The sequence below is a fragment of the Nuphar pumila genome, chromosome 1, assembly GCF_984573655.1.
Source record: "Nuphar pumila chromosome 1, dmNupPumi1.hap1.1, whole genome shotgun sequence".
Lineage (NCBI taxonomy): Eukaryota > Viridiplantae > Streptophyta > Magnoliopsida > Nymphaeales > Nymphaeaceae > Nuphar > Nuphar pumila.
Window position 1 is genome coordinate 44,226,883 of NC_143249.1, and position 16,737 is coordinate 44,243,619.

The window sequence follows — 16,737 nt, forward strand, 5'->3', positions numbered from 1 at the left end:
TATGAACTCTAGATCGACACCTATCTTGAAGCTTCCCCAATCAGAAGATCTTTCCAGAAGATCAACATGGGTTCATGAAATTTCCATCAATCGTCATTGGTCCTTGTGGGCTGATTGTTTAATCTAGATCTTGGATCATGCAATCTATCGATCACAATCTGATTACATGATAAAACAACACACTGAAGAATATTTACACGGGTGTGGATTTGTCGTAACCTGCTCGCCTGCCTTATGAAAGGTATACGTGAAGCACTGTAATGAAGGCAAGAGGTGACGTGATGGGAGTTTATTGCTATCATGGAGGTATTGTGTAATGAAGATGGTAAATGATGCATAGGGTGGCAGTGGATGGGGATCAAACATGCGTAAGTGATGGAGGAATTTTAATAATAACATAGGTGGGAAAGAAACAGAGAGTGTTACTGGATTAAATCTGTAATCAATAAATCAAAGGAAGAAAATACATGAGCCAACTGAACAAATACGCATTAACTAATCCAAACCCCTAGACCCAGCAAAGAGATCAAGCATCATAGATTGACGTAAACGATAAGCCAAACAGGGAGAATAAGAAACCCAAAAATCGAAGATAAAGAAGGAAAATGGGGAATCGATCATATCAGCAAAAAAAAAAAAAATTAATAATTAAGATCAAACAATATTATGCTAAATCGATGGATATTCAGAATTACTTGAATGTAAAGAAAATTTTAAAAGGAAGAAGATAAAATAAATGTTGGAGCGATCGGTTCCATTGATATTGCATGTCTATAAACCGAAAATTGCAGTATGCAAATCGGGATTAATAGATGATGCGTTAACTGGTCCTGGTAAGATTCAAAGAAAATATAAAGGGGAAGTAAAATAAACAAGAAAGGAAAACTAAAAAAAATAAAAATTCAAGGACAAACGCAACAATCCGGGGATGAATGAAATGTTCTTTTGAGACTATTAAAATGGAAAACCAAAATATAAAAGATGAAATAGATTAAAAAAAAATGGATGATTGGATATGAGAGTTAGGGACTCAGTTAATCTTGTAATACCGTGAATTTATTTACTATAGGTAAGTTGACATCGCAGGAAGTGCTTGAATAAGGTTGGAAAAGAAAGAAAGTTAAAGGAAAAAAGGGACTCACCGATGTTTGATCTCCTTTGCCTGATCAGAAGGGAAGAGGCTGAGACTTCTTTAATTATCCTTTATTCTTGCAGAGTTTTTGCTGGAGGATTGAGAGAGGTCACGATGGAGAGGTGAAAGATGGTGCGTGATAAGGAGGAAGCTATGTACAAGAAGGGGAAGGGTGAAGACGATCAAGAAGAAGAGGGGAATGAGAAGAGCACATGGGGAGGCAGAAGACGGATCGTAATGGAGAAGGTGGGTGGGTGAAGTTGGATACCTTGGCTTCGTCTGTATGCTCCCCTTTTAAAGAGCCAAAGGAGAGTTCGCGAGAAGGAGATTTTGTTGCAGATGGAAGGTTGAGGGAGACTCCGGGGAGTTTGGTTGAAGATCAATGGTGGGAAGCGGAGGGAGTCGTTGTAATTTTTCTAAAATTCCCTACAGGGGTCTCCTTTTCAGAAATTTCCTAAAAAAATAGTTTTTGTTTTCAAAAAGAGGTTTCAAGAGCGGGTTTTATCAAAAAAGGTTTAAAAAGGAAGGTAGATTGCATAGTTTCTGAAATTTTTGGATTTTTTATTTTCTTATTATTTTTTTTCTTTTTAAACATATATTTGTAAAAACAAAACTCTAAAACTAAGAAAATTAATACTAATTTTACAAAATTTCAAAATATTCATAAGAGAAAGGTTTTCCTGAAAGATCAGGGTTATTTTGGGGAAAATTTCTTCAGAAGAATGGGTTTGGACCCAAGTATTGAGGAAATGTTTGAGTTTTGACACTCGAATCGAAAAATACAATGTGATGGATCCAAATGGATGTCGGAGGGATTGTCCGAGCTATTTAAAGGCTATTTTTGGTATTTTCTATAATTTTAATTTAAAATTTGAACAATGAGGCTCGGATTTGGATCTGGACAACGGATCCAGGTCCGAAATCAATTTAAACATATACAATGAATTTAATTTCAGTAAAACTTGAGAAATGAACTGGAATTTATATTCAAAAGTGGTTTAATTTCTCAGAAAATGATTTCAAGGGCAAAAAGGAAATATTTAAAAGATTTTGAAAAATTTGGGGTGTTCACACTATACCATTGTACAATTTTGGAATCCTGCTCTCAACACTTTCCAATTCTTTGAATTTGAGCTCTTCATTACTTTAGAAGATGACACACATCACAAGATTAAAGTGTTATAGGAAGTCAGTAAATGCACCAAGGTTTGAAAACTTCAAGCATGAATGTCAAGTTATATTAGAGCAAATAATGATATATTTGAAGATAATAGGCTCAAGCTATGATTGTTGAGGAAGACATATGACAACAACAAACCAAAATTGCTTGATCAAATGCACTTATGATGATTCTTGAAGGTTATACCATGGACTATACCATCGTGCAATTTTGGAATCCTGCTCACAACACTTTCCAATTCTTGAAATTTGAGCTCTCTATCACTTTAGAAGACGACACACATCACAGGATTAAAGTGTCATAGGAAGCCAGTAAATGCACCAAGGTTTGAAAAACTTCAAGCATGAATGTCAAGTTATTTTGGAGAAACTGATGATACATTTGAAGGTGATAGGCTCAAGCTATCATTATTGAGGAAGACATATGACCACAACAAATCGAAAAGACTGAAGGGCAAGATACCTTGCATGAAAGGCTAGTCACAGACAAGACAAAGAGTTGAAGGTATTTCTGTTATATTTTCTTAGCACATGTCCATTCATCGACAATGATTGGAAGACCATCCATGCATCTTATACGCAACCAGTGTGAGATACGAATCATGTCAATGACTTTGCATGGGGGCAACTTCACTTGCACACCTACATGCAAGTCTGAGTTAGGTGAAGCAGGGTAAAAAAACTTAGCTGGCATTCTAGTTTTTCTAAAAGTATAAAAAGTAATATCTTGATTTGATTTATATGAAAATATGAATTTGTGGTCCTTCATGTAATCTGTGTAGCACAAGTTGTGTACTTTTCTTGTTTGGATACAGGAGCACCTAAACATTGGAAGACCTTTTAGACATGTCCCATAGCATAGGTTTTCATGTATGACAATATAGAGAAGGTCACGTAAGGGAGAGAACGAAGAAGAAGAGATAAATGATGAAAGATGAAAGGGACATACCTTAGGAAGAGCTTTTTTGTATGCAAAGTTGTGTAGACTAACCGAAGCTCAAGAAAATATACATGAAGCAAGGGGTTCTTGACTTTATAAATAATGTAATATACCTATTAATGTTTGAAAATTCATTGTGCAGGTAATGTGGTGCCCCTATGGAGAGCATGAAGATAATGATGTAGATGTGATCGTCTATGCGATGAAGCTTGCCAAAAAGGACATATGAATGCATATTGCATAACATGAATAAAGTCTAATGACAAATGACAAGCTGAGTAATATGGCAGCTTGGTTGTGGTCAGCCACCACCCAATTATCTTTCTTTTGAGAGCAAAATCATTTAATCTTGTCTCAAGGATTAGTGAAATCATTACCCCACCATGTTCCTTAAGGAACTGCAAAACTAGCGTGATGGTGGAGATGACATTGCATAATACTCTAGTGTAGATGTCACCCAATGAGATGATAATGAAAATTATAAACTTTGATTACCTCGTACACACTGTCATAGTGCATGCTATTCATAATTTATTTAGGAAACTTATATACTTTGTTTACAAATGTAAGGGGGTCGAGCAAATCATGGCTAAGAGTCTAAAACATAGAAGAACTTCAAGTGAAGTGGGAGTTGCAACTGATCAGTTAGATACAAAGGTAGAATTAGCAGCAACTGAAATTTCTCAACTGCATGTAACTTTGATGGCCTTAAATCAATTACTTGTGACAAAGGACAAGCTTCTACAAGCCAAGAAAGAGGTACTCGCTATGAAGGAAAAGGAGGTGAATGGTCTTAGAGTACACATGGAAACTCTACAACATTACAAGCCATAGATTTCTCGTTTGACATGTGATTCTTAATTTTCACAAAAACATGAAATGTTGTGTAAATAATATACTTGTTATACTATAATAATTACTGTAATTCTTTAATATAACAAAAAATAAATTTGAATGAATCCATTGGCAGAAATATGATTTTTTCATATAAACATGAAATATTATATAAATAACATACTTTTTAAACAAATACATGAAACATTATGTTAAAATAAATTAGCATTGCATTAAAAGGAGGTTCACATGTAGTATTTACGAAAGTCATGCCATACATTTGTTGACATCCTAACTATATGCAATTTTTAGTTAAAGAGTTTTTGCATAGTATCTACACGAAGGTCGAAACGCTTGCAAATGTATTACATGAATTTGTCAAGCTTGAATCAGAAAACATGCAAAGGCAAGGACATGCATACATTTGCAAAGGCCACGACTTACATTTGCAGATATCTTGACTTCATATGAATTTTTAGTTAAAGGAGGTTTGCATGTCGTCTGCACGAAGGTCAGGACGTTCGTAAATGTATGGTGCAAATCTAAAGAAATTGAACTTTTAAATTTTAAAAGGTTTGCAATCAAAAGATCTCTATATTTCATATGTGAATCTCTTTTGTTGGGATTCAAGATAACCATATTTACAATTTTTTTATACCAATGTTCTCAGGTTTATAAATCTAATAGTTAATGTTACAACCTTTAAACAACATACATATCTATTGTGCAACCATCAACAAGTTCTCTAGTGCGGAAACTAAAAATATCTTTAAAAAGTCAAGAAAGTCAAGAATAAGCATTTCTGAAAATGCACCATTTTAGGACAATAGTCACTTTTTGAAGTAATTAATTGTGCAGTGACATATTCACCCCTTTACCGAGGCCTTTATTTCTCTTTATTGACATCCATATCAGGCTATCTTTGTTTAATTAAGAAGGGTATATATGTAATTTCTTCTATATAAATTTGACTCCACATTGTTCAAACTGTTCAGACGTTGATTTTTGAGCCACCAAAAAACCTTTACACAAGTCAAATATGGGCGATTTAAATGTTGATCTCCCCTAAATGAATGATGTAGATCACATCTGTCTGATTTGATGAAAACAACATCAACAAAATCTTGAGGGGTATGAAGATAGGGATGACATAGGGGATGAATGAAACTTGGTATCCATGTTTCTTGTTATTTTTCATTAATTTCTGAATAACGAAGTCGTTTCTCTTGTTAGGGTTTATGATCAGTATCTACACAAAATTTAAGTGAAGGATCCAATTGATTCCTCTTTGCAGATGATCACTGATCAAAGACATGTATCTAACTCTTATTTATTTTCTTCACATTGCTGCAGGAAACATCTCTCTCAAACTCCATTACAGAACTCAATCTTCTGGAAAGCTGAAACAGAATGATCAAGGACTAGCCCTACAGGGTAATCTTGAAAGTCGTCTCCCCCCTGCTGAGCGTGTAAAACCCATGGAAAAAAAAATTGGACCCGACGCAGGGGGGCGCAGGTTTTTAAAACCCTCTTCTCTCCCCCCCCCCCCCCCCTGTGCACCGCACTCCCCCTTACGAAAAGAGAAACCCTTTGAGGGTTTTCCGAATCACACTCCCCCCTTCCATTTTACGAAAAAGGAAACCCCTCTGAGGTTTCCCTATTTGATGCCTCCGAACTCTCTTTAAATCAGCACAGAAAGGAGGAGGGCTTCCAGTGTCTCCTCCTCCCTCCTGACTCCTCTCCTCTCACGTCCCTCTCTTTGTTGCGCCTCCGACGAGCCCCAAAGGCACCAGATCCCTGTGTGTGACCACAACCCCAGTGCCACCTCCTCTCTCTCGTTGCGTTCACCATCACCGAAAACCTCATAGGTACGCCTCTATCTCTCTCTTGCTCTTAGTTTTCTTCTCCCTCCATCTTCTTTCTCTCCTTCTTTGTTTCCCTTTGTTGTTGAAGACCCAGCAGGAGACTGGCAATCCATGTTGTGCCCTCCCACTCTCTTTGTGGTTGTCTATTAGGTCGGCAGGGGACTGACAGCCCCTGTCACAACTTTTCCTTCCCCCTAAGCATGCTGAAAGATCGATAGGAGGTTGTCGGCCTCTGTTGTGCCTTCCCTCTCTCTTTTGTTGCTGAAGGGCTAGCAGGAGGCCAAAGGCCGCCTGTCGTGCCCTCCCCCTCTCTACTGCCTCTTTGTTTCGGCCGACAGGCAGGGGCAATGCCCCTGCATGATCCCCCTTTTTGGTAAGACCAATGAGGTCTCTGCTTGTCTGGCAAATGCAGTTAGTGCACTGTCACCTTGTGTTGGGATGCTGCAACTTCGAATCCCAAATGGTATGGTTGTATAGTTGGTCAGGGTTTGCTTAACCTCAACCTTCAGATTAGCCAAGCAAGTCTGGGCTCGCCTGGTTGCCGAGCCCACACATGTCGCCCCCTACTTCCACTGCGTGGGGTCGACACCCCCTATTTCCCCTTGACCAGTCGGCAGGCAGGGGCGATGCCCCTGCCACCTTTCATGTGGTAGGTTGGCAGGGGCTGAGCCCCTGCCACTCTGCATTTTTTAGCAAATCGGCAAAAACTGAGCTCTTGTCGCCTTCTGTGTTCATCAGTGAGACGGCAGGGGCCGAGCCCTGCCATTTTTTCGGCTTTCTGGCAGGTCGGCAGGGGCCAAGCCCTTGCCCCTGTTTGCGATAACAAAAGGTTGGCAAGGGACTTAGCCCCTGCAGCCATTTGTCTTTTCTACTGTTGTGACCTACGGTCAGGTAGGAGGCGGACCCTTCTTGCGCTTGTTTATGGCAGGCAGGGGTGCAACCCTGCTCCTTCTCTCCTTGTGGATTGGCGGCAAGGACGGTGCCCTGCCTTTTCATTTTTGTTTGATGGCATACTAAGTATTTTTCATTTACGTAGACTGCATGATATGTCATGCTTGTGCTCTACGGCATGAGCTTCGCATCATCGACACTCGTAGGCGCACGTAGCGACGCAACCTCTTGAGGTAAAGAAAAGTCGCACGAGGACTCTGGATGAATTAAATAAAATAGTTGAATCTTGAGATAAGAACGATTGATATTTTCATGCATGTGTACATATAGATGAATATGACTGATTATGGTTTGTTCTTTACTTGTATTAATTAGCTAAGCATGTTAGTTAACTGCACAGAATGTTGCTTACATCTTGTGTTGTCTCTTTCCTTCAGTTTAGATGTTCTTTGCATATGTTGCTCAGATTTAATTTCTTGCAATTACAAATGTTATTATTGCTTTCAATGAAATAAAGTGTTTATCTTGTGATGTCCTACTTTATTTATTCTATATTGTTTAGTTGTGCACCTACCAATTTGTTATAAAACTGACCTATTTCATGGGCAGGTGGCAAGTAAAACTTTACAGACAGTCGATGGCACAATGCAACATGGCTCGAGATCACCTTCTTTCTGCTGGCATCCTGGCTATTCTCTGTAAGTAAGATTGGTTTGTAAACTAACATGCCTAGAATTGTCAACTTGTTTTCCTTTCTAAAAAGAAATTGCTTTCACTGAAGTCTTTAAAACTAAACCCTAAAATTTGAAAGGTTTTCTCTAAATGATTTTAATGGCGAAACATAGAAATTTTGGGGCGTTACAAAGCAGTTCACACCTCGCAGCCTGCATGTGCGTGTGCCACCAATGGCGAAACATAGACAAACATGAATTCTTCTGGAAAGGCCTTTGTGCCAAAAGATGGCCATCCATCTGCAATAAGGCCTCGTCTCTGCCCGGTGGCTACCTGGAGTAGAGTTTGTTTGGAAGGGCCCGGATACAAGATGATAATGGCAATCAATCCTTGGTTCTCCACAGTTCAGAGTTAGAGCATCCTTGTCTATGTGCTCGTGTCTCGCTGCGATATCAAGAAGTTTGCTCACATTATCAGCAAGTCGAGTTTCGATTATGCGGAGCACATTCACACATTCACTTGTATGACTGCCTGGAGTTCTCACCCCTGCACCCATTTATATCAGGCATCAGGGCTTGGCTTTCTTTGACTCTTGATGCAAGATGGTCACGGTGGGAACCTTGTCTTTGGCATTGAAATGGATTTCTTTGATGCTGCCAACTCTGAGGATGAGGTATTGTGGCTTCTGGACATGCTGGACTGGAAGTGATTGATGGCTTTTTAATGATGTCACAGTGATACCATCTCGAGTTCACTCTCGTGTCGTGCCTTCTTGTATACCATTCTTTAATGGTAATTACACAAAAATGGCGTGAACGTATACAATTTACTTGACAAAGTTTTGATGGATAAAATCAGTTTCTGTAAAAAAATTGAAAGCCAAAACATTTCTTGTCCGTTTCAATTCCTCTACCTTAAAGAAATCAGAACGCTACTCATTCAGATCTTCATCAAATATGCCTAGCAATGTCATGTCTTAAACTATCCAAACAATAGGCACCATGCCGTTTTTTTCCCTTTTCCTATGAAAAGAAAGCTAAGGCTATGTAGACCCTTAACAGTTATTCAACACACGGATTCCCTGAGTTTCAAACTTGCAACATCCCTTCATTTGGCCCTCAAGGGGTCCACTCATCTGGTAAGGGAAACATGTGAATGTCACCAAGTTGGCGGGACATACACAAGATCGAAACTCATGGGTGGCATCCCTTATTGCAAAATCGAAGCTGGGTGTAGTTGTCGGTAGGCAGAGGAGCCCTCAAGGATTTTTACCAACCGAAGGCCAGCCGATGTGCAGTTGGTGATGGGAGGGTTTTGCCTTGATTTTTTTTTAGATTTTTACTCAGAGAAACCACCCTAGGCACAGAGACCTAGCCACACTGGCTCAGCCTGTTGTAATTACGGTCTCTGTCCATGTCAGCGTTAAAACTCCAGGGGCTTACCCCTCAACCCCAGGGAGTCACCAAGCTTTGGCTTATGCAAGTGGGGTGACGCCCATGGGATTTGAACCAACACGGCCTACGCCCCATCCCACTACACCAAACCTTGAATTAGCCACCGAAAAAATATATAAACCTCACTTGGTGACATGCACAAGCCGTTCCCAGCAGATGAGCGGAGACCTCATGGGCATCGTGTGCAAAAGCATTAACTAAAACATTCGGACACAAAATTTCACTCACAAAGTGGCAACCAAAATACTACCTTGAGGTAAATCATTTCAAAGGCACCTTCTTTTTTCGCAACAGATGAAGTCCCTTCCATGCTCTATGAAATGCTAAGAATAAAATCAAAAATAGCTTTTAAAACGTAGAAGCCCCTAGATGAGAAGATGGCAGCAAATTCCTAAGCCGATTAGACAATTTCTAGGGCCAACATGTAAAATGCTGTAAGCAATTCCGATTATTCAGAGAGAAAAAGCAAGAAGCTCGAGTGTTAGTGGAGACTTCCCAGAAATAGTTTCTTCCACGGTTCCACCTCCCACTCCATAGTGGTAATCAGAAGGTCCGCAATCCCATAATAAAATGCCCTCGATGATGTTAGAGAATAATTAGAAGGCATCCACTTGGAAAGAGTGCAGGTCACAATGTGATTTGGAAATGGAATGGGGCAAGGTAATAATTTCCTAGCAGTAAATAGGCCACACAGTATATAGATTAGATCTTTAGTCCTGCGATCCTGAACACCAACACAGTCACTGTTTGATTGTAAATTGTAGACAGCATTTAATCATCTAAACTCCTTACCTGATTAATCATTGGTCAATGTGTTGTAACAGTAGAACAGTATCAAAAGATCTAACCAATTGCAAATACATTAGACTTCTAGAAACCATTCAATAGCGGCCAATAGAGTGGCTTGGAAATGATTCATGCTGAATTGGCTCACCAGTGAATGGGTCAAACTTGTAAGGGACACCAGTGAACGGATCGAAACGGAAAGTGGGTTTCCGATCGCTGCTGCTTGAAGCAAGGCGAACATCGGATCCAATCCCCTCCTCATAAGCCAGAGAGTGTGCTGCTTCTCTGTATGCGGACTGAGGCCCAGAATCAACAAACGAGGTAAATTTTGACCTTGGAAGGACCGGTTCAGTTGAGAGGGATGACCGATAACGATCCCTTGTAGGTGACAGGTCGTACCTGTAACACTCATTCAGATTAAAAGATGTCCAGAAACCATGATGAAGAAAGAACTGGAAAAGAAATGTATCTGCAGCTGCTCGGATTATCACATTTGAATCCACTTTGAGCTATGGTAATTAGAATTATCATATCCCTCAATTTCTCTATTAGAATTTCGACCTCTCTAGGTAGGAACTCTAATTCTTGGAACCCATTTAACTGAGACCCCTGCTCTCTCTCTCTCTCTCTCTCTCTCTCTCTCTCTCTCTCTCTCTCTCTCTCTCTTAGGAGCTGCAAATGGGCAGGATGCAGTCAGATCATGTTTAATCCAAACCCAAACCCAAATCCAAATGTGTGGAATAAGGCTAATATGGATTAGACAGTGAGATAGGTTGAGAACAGATCCAACATACAAATAGCCATTGGGCCCATAAAAGAACCAAAAATAAGCTTCTTTGGCATAACAACGCAAATGGATCAGATACGATCTGAAATTAAACATAGATCCAACAGAAAATTAGATTTAAATAAAAAAATTAATTGGATTAAGTGATCTGAATCTGATCCAAAATGTGCATTTGAATTTTGTGTTAAGGATCCATACCCAAAAATATCTAATTCAGATCAAACATCAGACCATATTTAATTCATTTTCACCCCAACGAACAAGTGTTCGCTATGTTCTTTGGCTGAACTTTCTTTTCTATCAGTAGATAGGGATGTCAATGGATTGGATTTGAGTTGATATTTAATCGAATCCAATTAACTAGAATGGGCACCATCAAATGACTGAATTTGAATCTGATAGGTAATCTAACCTGATATACATACATACATATATAGCTAATCAGATCTGGAGTTGATATACATTTCTTTTTTACTCTGAATCCAAATCTAATCAGACAATAACAGATCGAGTCATATTCAGTAATGTACAGATCCAAACTGATTCTGATCCATTTACATCCCTTACTAATATACCTCATTTTTGGCTACCACAAATACATAAAAATGAGAATTTTCACATCAGTTCCATGATAAACCCAAATAATAATACAAGATTCTCAAAGCAAAGGAATAGTGCATCAAAGTTATCCAAACACTAGAAATCTAGATATTGAGAATTCCCTTTCATGAAATTTCTTTGGATTCAGAATTCACTTTTTCATGGGAATTCTCATCCAAAGTATCCAATCGCATCCTTAAATTCAATATTCCAGCTTGGATTATAAATTAGAGAGTTTATTTTTTAATTTAAGTTTAACAAGCATTTAATCAGTCAAGCTCGAACCAAACATGAGTAGCTTGACCTAACCACCCCTAGACCTAGGTGTCTCTAGTTGCATATAGCAGAGTAAGGTGGATCAGTAATTGAGAACGTCACTTGAGCATTGCTCACTTTTGAAACCAGTAACCTCTCCTGTAAGTATATGCTAATGGTAGAATTCAGCAATCCATGATCCTTGCATCCTAAATCTCTGAAGTTCAGGTCCACCAAAATTCCACATATTTCCTAGTAGTTTTTGAAATGAACAACACAATGCTCAGGCAATGCGAAAACTTAACAGATACAATACTGGGATTCAGACAACTGGAGACATCGGCAACAGTGCTGAAAGAGGTAAGTCACCAGTCATGATCTATGATCTGGCACTGATTTAGATAAACAGAAAACCATTTTCCTGATTGGGCTGTTGAGTTTTAAATTGTTGAAAACTTTTGGCGACCATTTGTATACTTCTAGAAGATTTCTTCTCAAAATATCCTTTATTCTTTTGCCAGTGCCAAGCATGACCCTGCTTGCACAAAAGGAAACATTACACAGTGGCATAGATTTATAAGGACTACTCTCGGTCACTGATTCATTACTATTAGGTAGCAGTCTATGATACTACAGTAACTGTCACAGCTCAATCAAGACATGAACGCTAAATAGTGCATGAAACTTTTGCCAGAAAACAAGGTGATCAAATGGGGATGCTGCCAAATAATGCACCACTCTGGCATGATACCAGGATCAATATGAACAGGGAACTAGGGTGTCAAATTCTACAATTGTTGATCCCACTGGAACTGAGATAAAGCCCCACATTGAACTAGCAGGAAAACCTCTGGTCAAAGGTCAGTCATCTCTGTATCTCAAAGATTATCAAGTCTCCACCCATATCATGACAGAAAAGGGTTGACTAAGTCACAATGAAGATAACTTACAAAATATTGAAATCAAGAAGAAGCATACCCCAAGAGGAAGAAGAGAAAATAGAGAGGAAAAACTCAAAGAAACTTCATTAGCTCTGAAAATGAGAAGCTACAACCAGAAATAGGGGGCGTCCCTCTATGGCACTACAGGGAAAAACAGTTGATTCTACTCTCTACCACTAAGTCTTAAATACAGAAATACGCTTGAAAAGAATGAAAAGTACACATAAATACAAAAAGAAGGGGTAGCACACTAAATGTAATACACATGTAATACATAAGTCTCAATACTCTCCCTCAAACTTGAGATGATGCAGAAGGAATCATCTCAAGTTTGGAAAGGAATGTGCTAAAGTGCAAAGGAGCAAGACTCTTGGTGAACACATCAGCAATCTGATTTTTAGAGCCCACATGCTCAAGAGTGATGACTCTATCTTCATAGGCCCTCCTTGTAAAGTGATAATATATCTCAACATGTTTAGTTCTTTCATGACATTCTGGATTCTTTGCAATATGAATGACACTCATATTGTCACAATATAAGGTCTGACAATCTATAGAAACTCCCAACTCTCCCAATAGTCATCTTATCCAAATAATCTCAGTTGTAACCGGAGTTATTGCTCTATATTCTTCTTAAGCTGTAGATAAGGTAACTCTTTGTTGTTTCTTACTTTTCCATGATATTAGGGAGCTCCCAAGAAAAATGCAAAGACTAGTAGTAAATAGCCAATCCCGAGTAGAGCTTCCAAAATTAGCATCACAAAAAACTCTCATACCTGTGGAGGAGGACGATGAAAAGATACTATAGTGCATGGGGTCCCTCACATATCTAACAATCCGACGTACCGCAACAAGATGAATTGTCCTATTGGAGCTCATAACCGACCGACCACATGATTAGCACAAGTGACATCTGGTATAGATATAGTCAAATATATACTTATATACCACTGGATCATCTAGTTCCACTTCATTTGAAGTTGTTAGCTTAACACTAGCTTTCATAAGAGAACAAATCCTTTTTAATCATATACTAATTGTGCCTCATAACCAAATCAGTTGCATACTTATGTTGGGACAAGAAAAGTCCTCGCTTGGAGTATGCAATCTCTAAGCCAAGAAAGTATTCCAGATTTCCTAGATCCTTCACCTCAAAGATGTCAGCTAACTATTTTTTGGTATCACTTACCTTCAGCAAATCATCTTTTATAATGATCATATCATCAACATATAGGAGTAATACACTTTCCTTGGGAGGAAGATGATACAAATAAGGTTGGATCATGGTAACTCTCCTCAAACCAAGAGATCTGACAAGAACTTTTCAAACCAGGCCCGAAGAGCCTGCTTGAGCACATACAAGGCCCTTGTCAATGTATATACATAGTACATAAGGGTATTATTGTCATTGTACACTATTTTCTATATTTATTTTATTTTTATTTTTACTTTTATAAATGTTAGAATAGGGAAGGGCTTGATGGTCTTTTGACCATAGAGCCATTGGGATCTTCCCAATTGCAACATTTCTAGCTGTTGGAGAGGTCTCAACGACTCTCGCTTGTCTCCTTTGCGTATATAAAGGGGTTGAAACCCCACACCATGTAAGCTATTTCTTATAACATTTTTCTCAATAACATTCTATATTTTTTGTGTTGTGTGTCCTTAAGTGGCTGATTTGTGTGACTCTTGTGTTCATGTAATTGACCCATAAGTGGTCATCTATGTCACAGGGATTCGGCTAACCAGGTGCGCCCGACCCTGGGTGCGGACACCCAAGGTCATTTATGTAAAAAGAAAAGAAAAACACGTCGAGGGAGGCTCGCCTGAAGAAGAAGAAGAAGAAGACAACAAGGAAAGAGAGAGGCGAGATGGAGCTCACCAGAAAAGGGGGTCGGAGGGCGCATCGCTGGCACAGGAAGGACCGGCGTCGAGTGGCCGGAAATCCAAGGCTCGACGAACGTGGGGCTCGTCGGACGTGGGGCTTGCCAGCGTCAGGTGGCCGGAAAACGAACGAGAAGAGGGAGCCTAAGGTAGGGGGGAAAGGCGAGTGAGGAGAGAGAGTGAGTAGCGTGGGGGAGGGTTTCTCGAATGAGAAACCCTACCCTGCGTGCTTTAAATAAGCACGCAGGGTATGTTTTATCGGGTTTAGATTCGGGTCGAATCCGAATCTGACCCAGGTTTGTTTGTTTGTTTTTTGTTGCACCCCTGCACCCATGTTTCTTTAAAGTGTCGCATCCCCGCACCCACACCCATGTGAGATAGGTGGTCATTGTGATTTTGTATGTCCATAAGTGACATTTGAATATCTTTTCTATTTCATTTTATAGTACCAGAGCCTGGAGTACTTTCTTGATCTTATTGAGGCATTCAAGAGACTCGTGGGAGACCAAGAAGATCGAGGAGAGACTCGAGAAGCGTGCCTATTACCTCACTTCAAGTTTTAAAGATTAAAAGAGTTTGTCATATCAAAGTGTAGAGCATTGCCAAACTAAGTGCCTCTTACTCTTTTTGGCTTTATTTTTTTTTGTTTTCTCTATTCTCTCTTCAATGTTTGATAAGGAGGTGGTGACGGTGGTGTTAAATTGTATTGTATCTTATATATATATATATATATATATATATATATATATATATATATATATATATATATATATATATATATATATATATATATATATATATATATATATATATATACAGGATAAGGGTAAATCAGTCTTTTCACTTTATTTTACGCATACTTCAATTTATGTATGTAATTTTCTTTTTTCTATTTTTTTCCTCTTTTTTATTTTTTTATTTCTTTTAGCTTTTAGCCATAGAGGGGCCCACTTCATATGAATGTTGGGCCCCTCCAACGGTCAATAATATGAGTGTTGGAGGGGCTCCAACATTCACATGAGGAGCCCCTCCAATGGCTCTCTCATTCCCTTATAAATAAGGGACTTCCCCTTCATTGTATTTCAAGCTTTTTAAAAGCTCTCAAGTGTGGCTTCAATAATAACATATATTCCTTTCCCTTTGTGCATGTGGTTTTGTGCCTTTGTGCACTTTTGAGTGTTCTCCTTGTGCCTTTGTGCATACTTTTTACATCTAGCATATTGTGCTCTCTTGCACATCTATTTCTATAGAGTTTTTCACATGGTATCAGAGCAAGGTGCTTAAAGAAAGAGGATTGTGTGGTTCTTCACATTATCGGGTGCCTCAAAAAATGTGCCTTCAACTCATTTTTTGGTGATTGGCGTGAAGACCTCTTTGCAATCCAATTTGTGAGAAGTATACCACAAGTAAGCTCTAAAAACATATTGTAGTATGTACCTCTATCTCTCTTCTCTCTTCTCAAATGGGTGAAAAAGGTTCTCATTTTTCTCTTAGCTTTAAACTTAATGGCTCAAACTATCACGTTTGGGCCGGCAACATGGAAGCCCATATCAAAGGAAAAGGGCTTTTGAGTTATGTCCAAGGCTCAATTCTGAAACCGGAGCAAAAAATCACTTTGGTAGAAAAAGGTGAAATTAAGATTCTTGAAAGTGAAGACAAAACTAAAGCTCTTGAAAAATATAGCAAGAGACATGAGTGGGAAATGAAAAATTTTAAGAACCTATCATGGATTTTTTCATTTGTTGAAACTAGAATCAACGCGAACATTATAAAATTCAAGAACGCATCTCAAGCATGGGAATACCTTGAGAAAATGTATACTTCAAGGGACTCGTCCCATAAATACTACCTTCAAAAAAGGGCTTTGACCCTTCTTCAAGGCGAAATGACCATTAGAGAGTATTTTGCCGAACTATCCTCTATTTGGGATGAGCTTGCCATGCTCAAACCAAAATGGAGTGGAGAAGTCATAGAACTTTGTCATAAGCAATTAGAGAAAGATCAGTTCTTTAATATTTTGAATGAGCTAAGGCCCGAATTTGAGCAAATTAGATCTTCTCTTCTGTTTTCCTTCACTTCTCCCTCCCTTGAAGATGTTATTACAAAATTGAGTGGAGAAGAAACTCGTATGGGCATAAGCAAGCACAATCCATGTGTTCTTGCAATGCCTTCAAATCAAAAAGAAAATGATGAAGTGAATGTTGTTTATAGGCTGGAAAATAATTTGAGAACCTACAAACCTCCTCATTTTAAAAATCAAAATTAAGGAGCTAATAGTAGACAAGGCAGAAGAAGTGACTATAGCAAAATTGTATGTCATTTTTGCAAAGAACCAGGGCACATCAAACCGGTATGTCCCAAATGGAAGAAATTATTTGCCATGGCCACCACATCCCAATCGCAAAAAAAAGAAAGTTCATCTACTCCCATAAATGAATCTCTCTCTCTCAATCAAATTATGGAGACACTTCAACCTCTTCTCAAGGGAGTCATTTCCTTAGTCGTGTCTACATTTTC

General features: G+C 38.9%; 1 protein-coding gene and 1 pseudogene across 1 annotated transcript in view; one reads left to right on the plus strand and one right to left on the minus strand.

Moving 5' to 3' along the window:
- The first annotated feature begins 3,836 nt into the window (after window positions 1-3,836).
- LOC149848843 (F-box protein At5g39250-like) lies at window positions 3,837-8,222 on the plus strand (annotated as a pseudogene).
- Window positions 8,223-9,692: 1,470 nt separating this feature from the next.
- Window positions 9,693-16,737, minus strand: part of LOC149848844 (uncharacterized) — a 43,865-nt gene continuing 36,820 nt past the window's right edge. Inside the window, exon 18 of the mRNA XM_089997680.1 lies at window positions 9,693-10,152. Coding sequence (XP_089853806.1) covers window positions 9,849-10,152 — 304 coding nt within the window. The 3' untranslated portion in view covers window positions 9,693-9,848. The remainder of the gene's footprint in view (window positions 10,153-16,737) is intronic.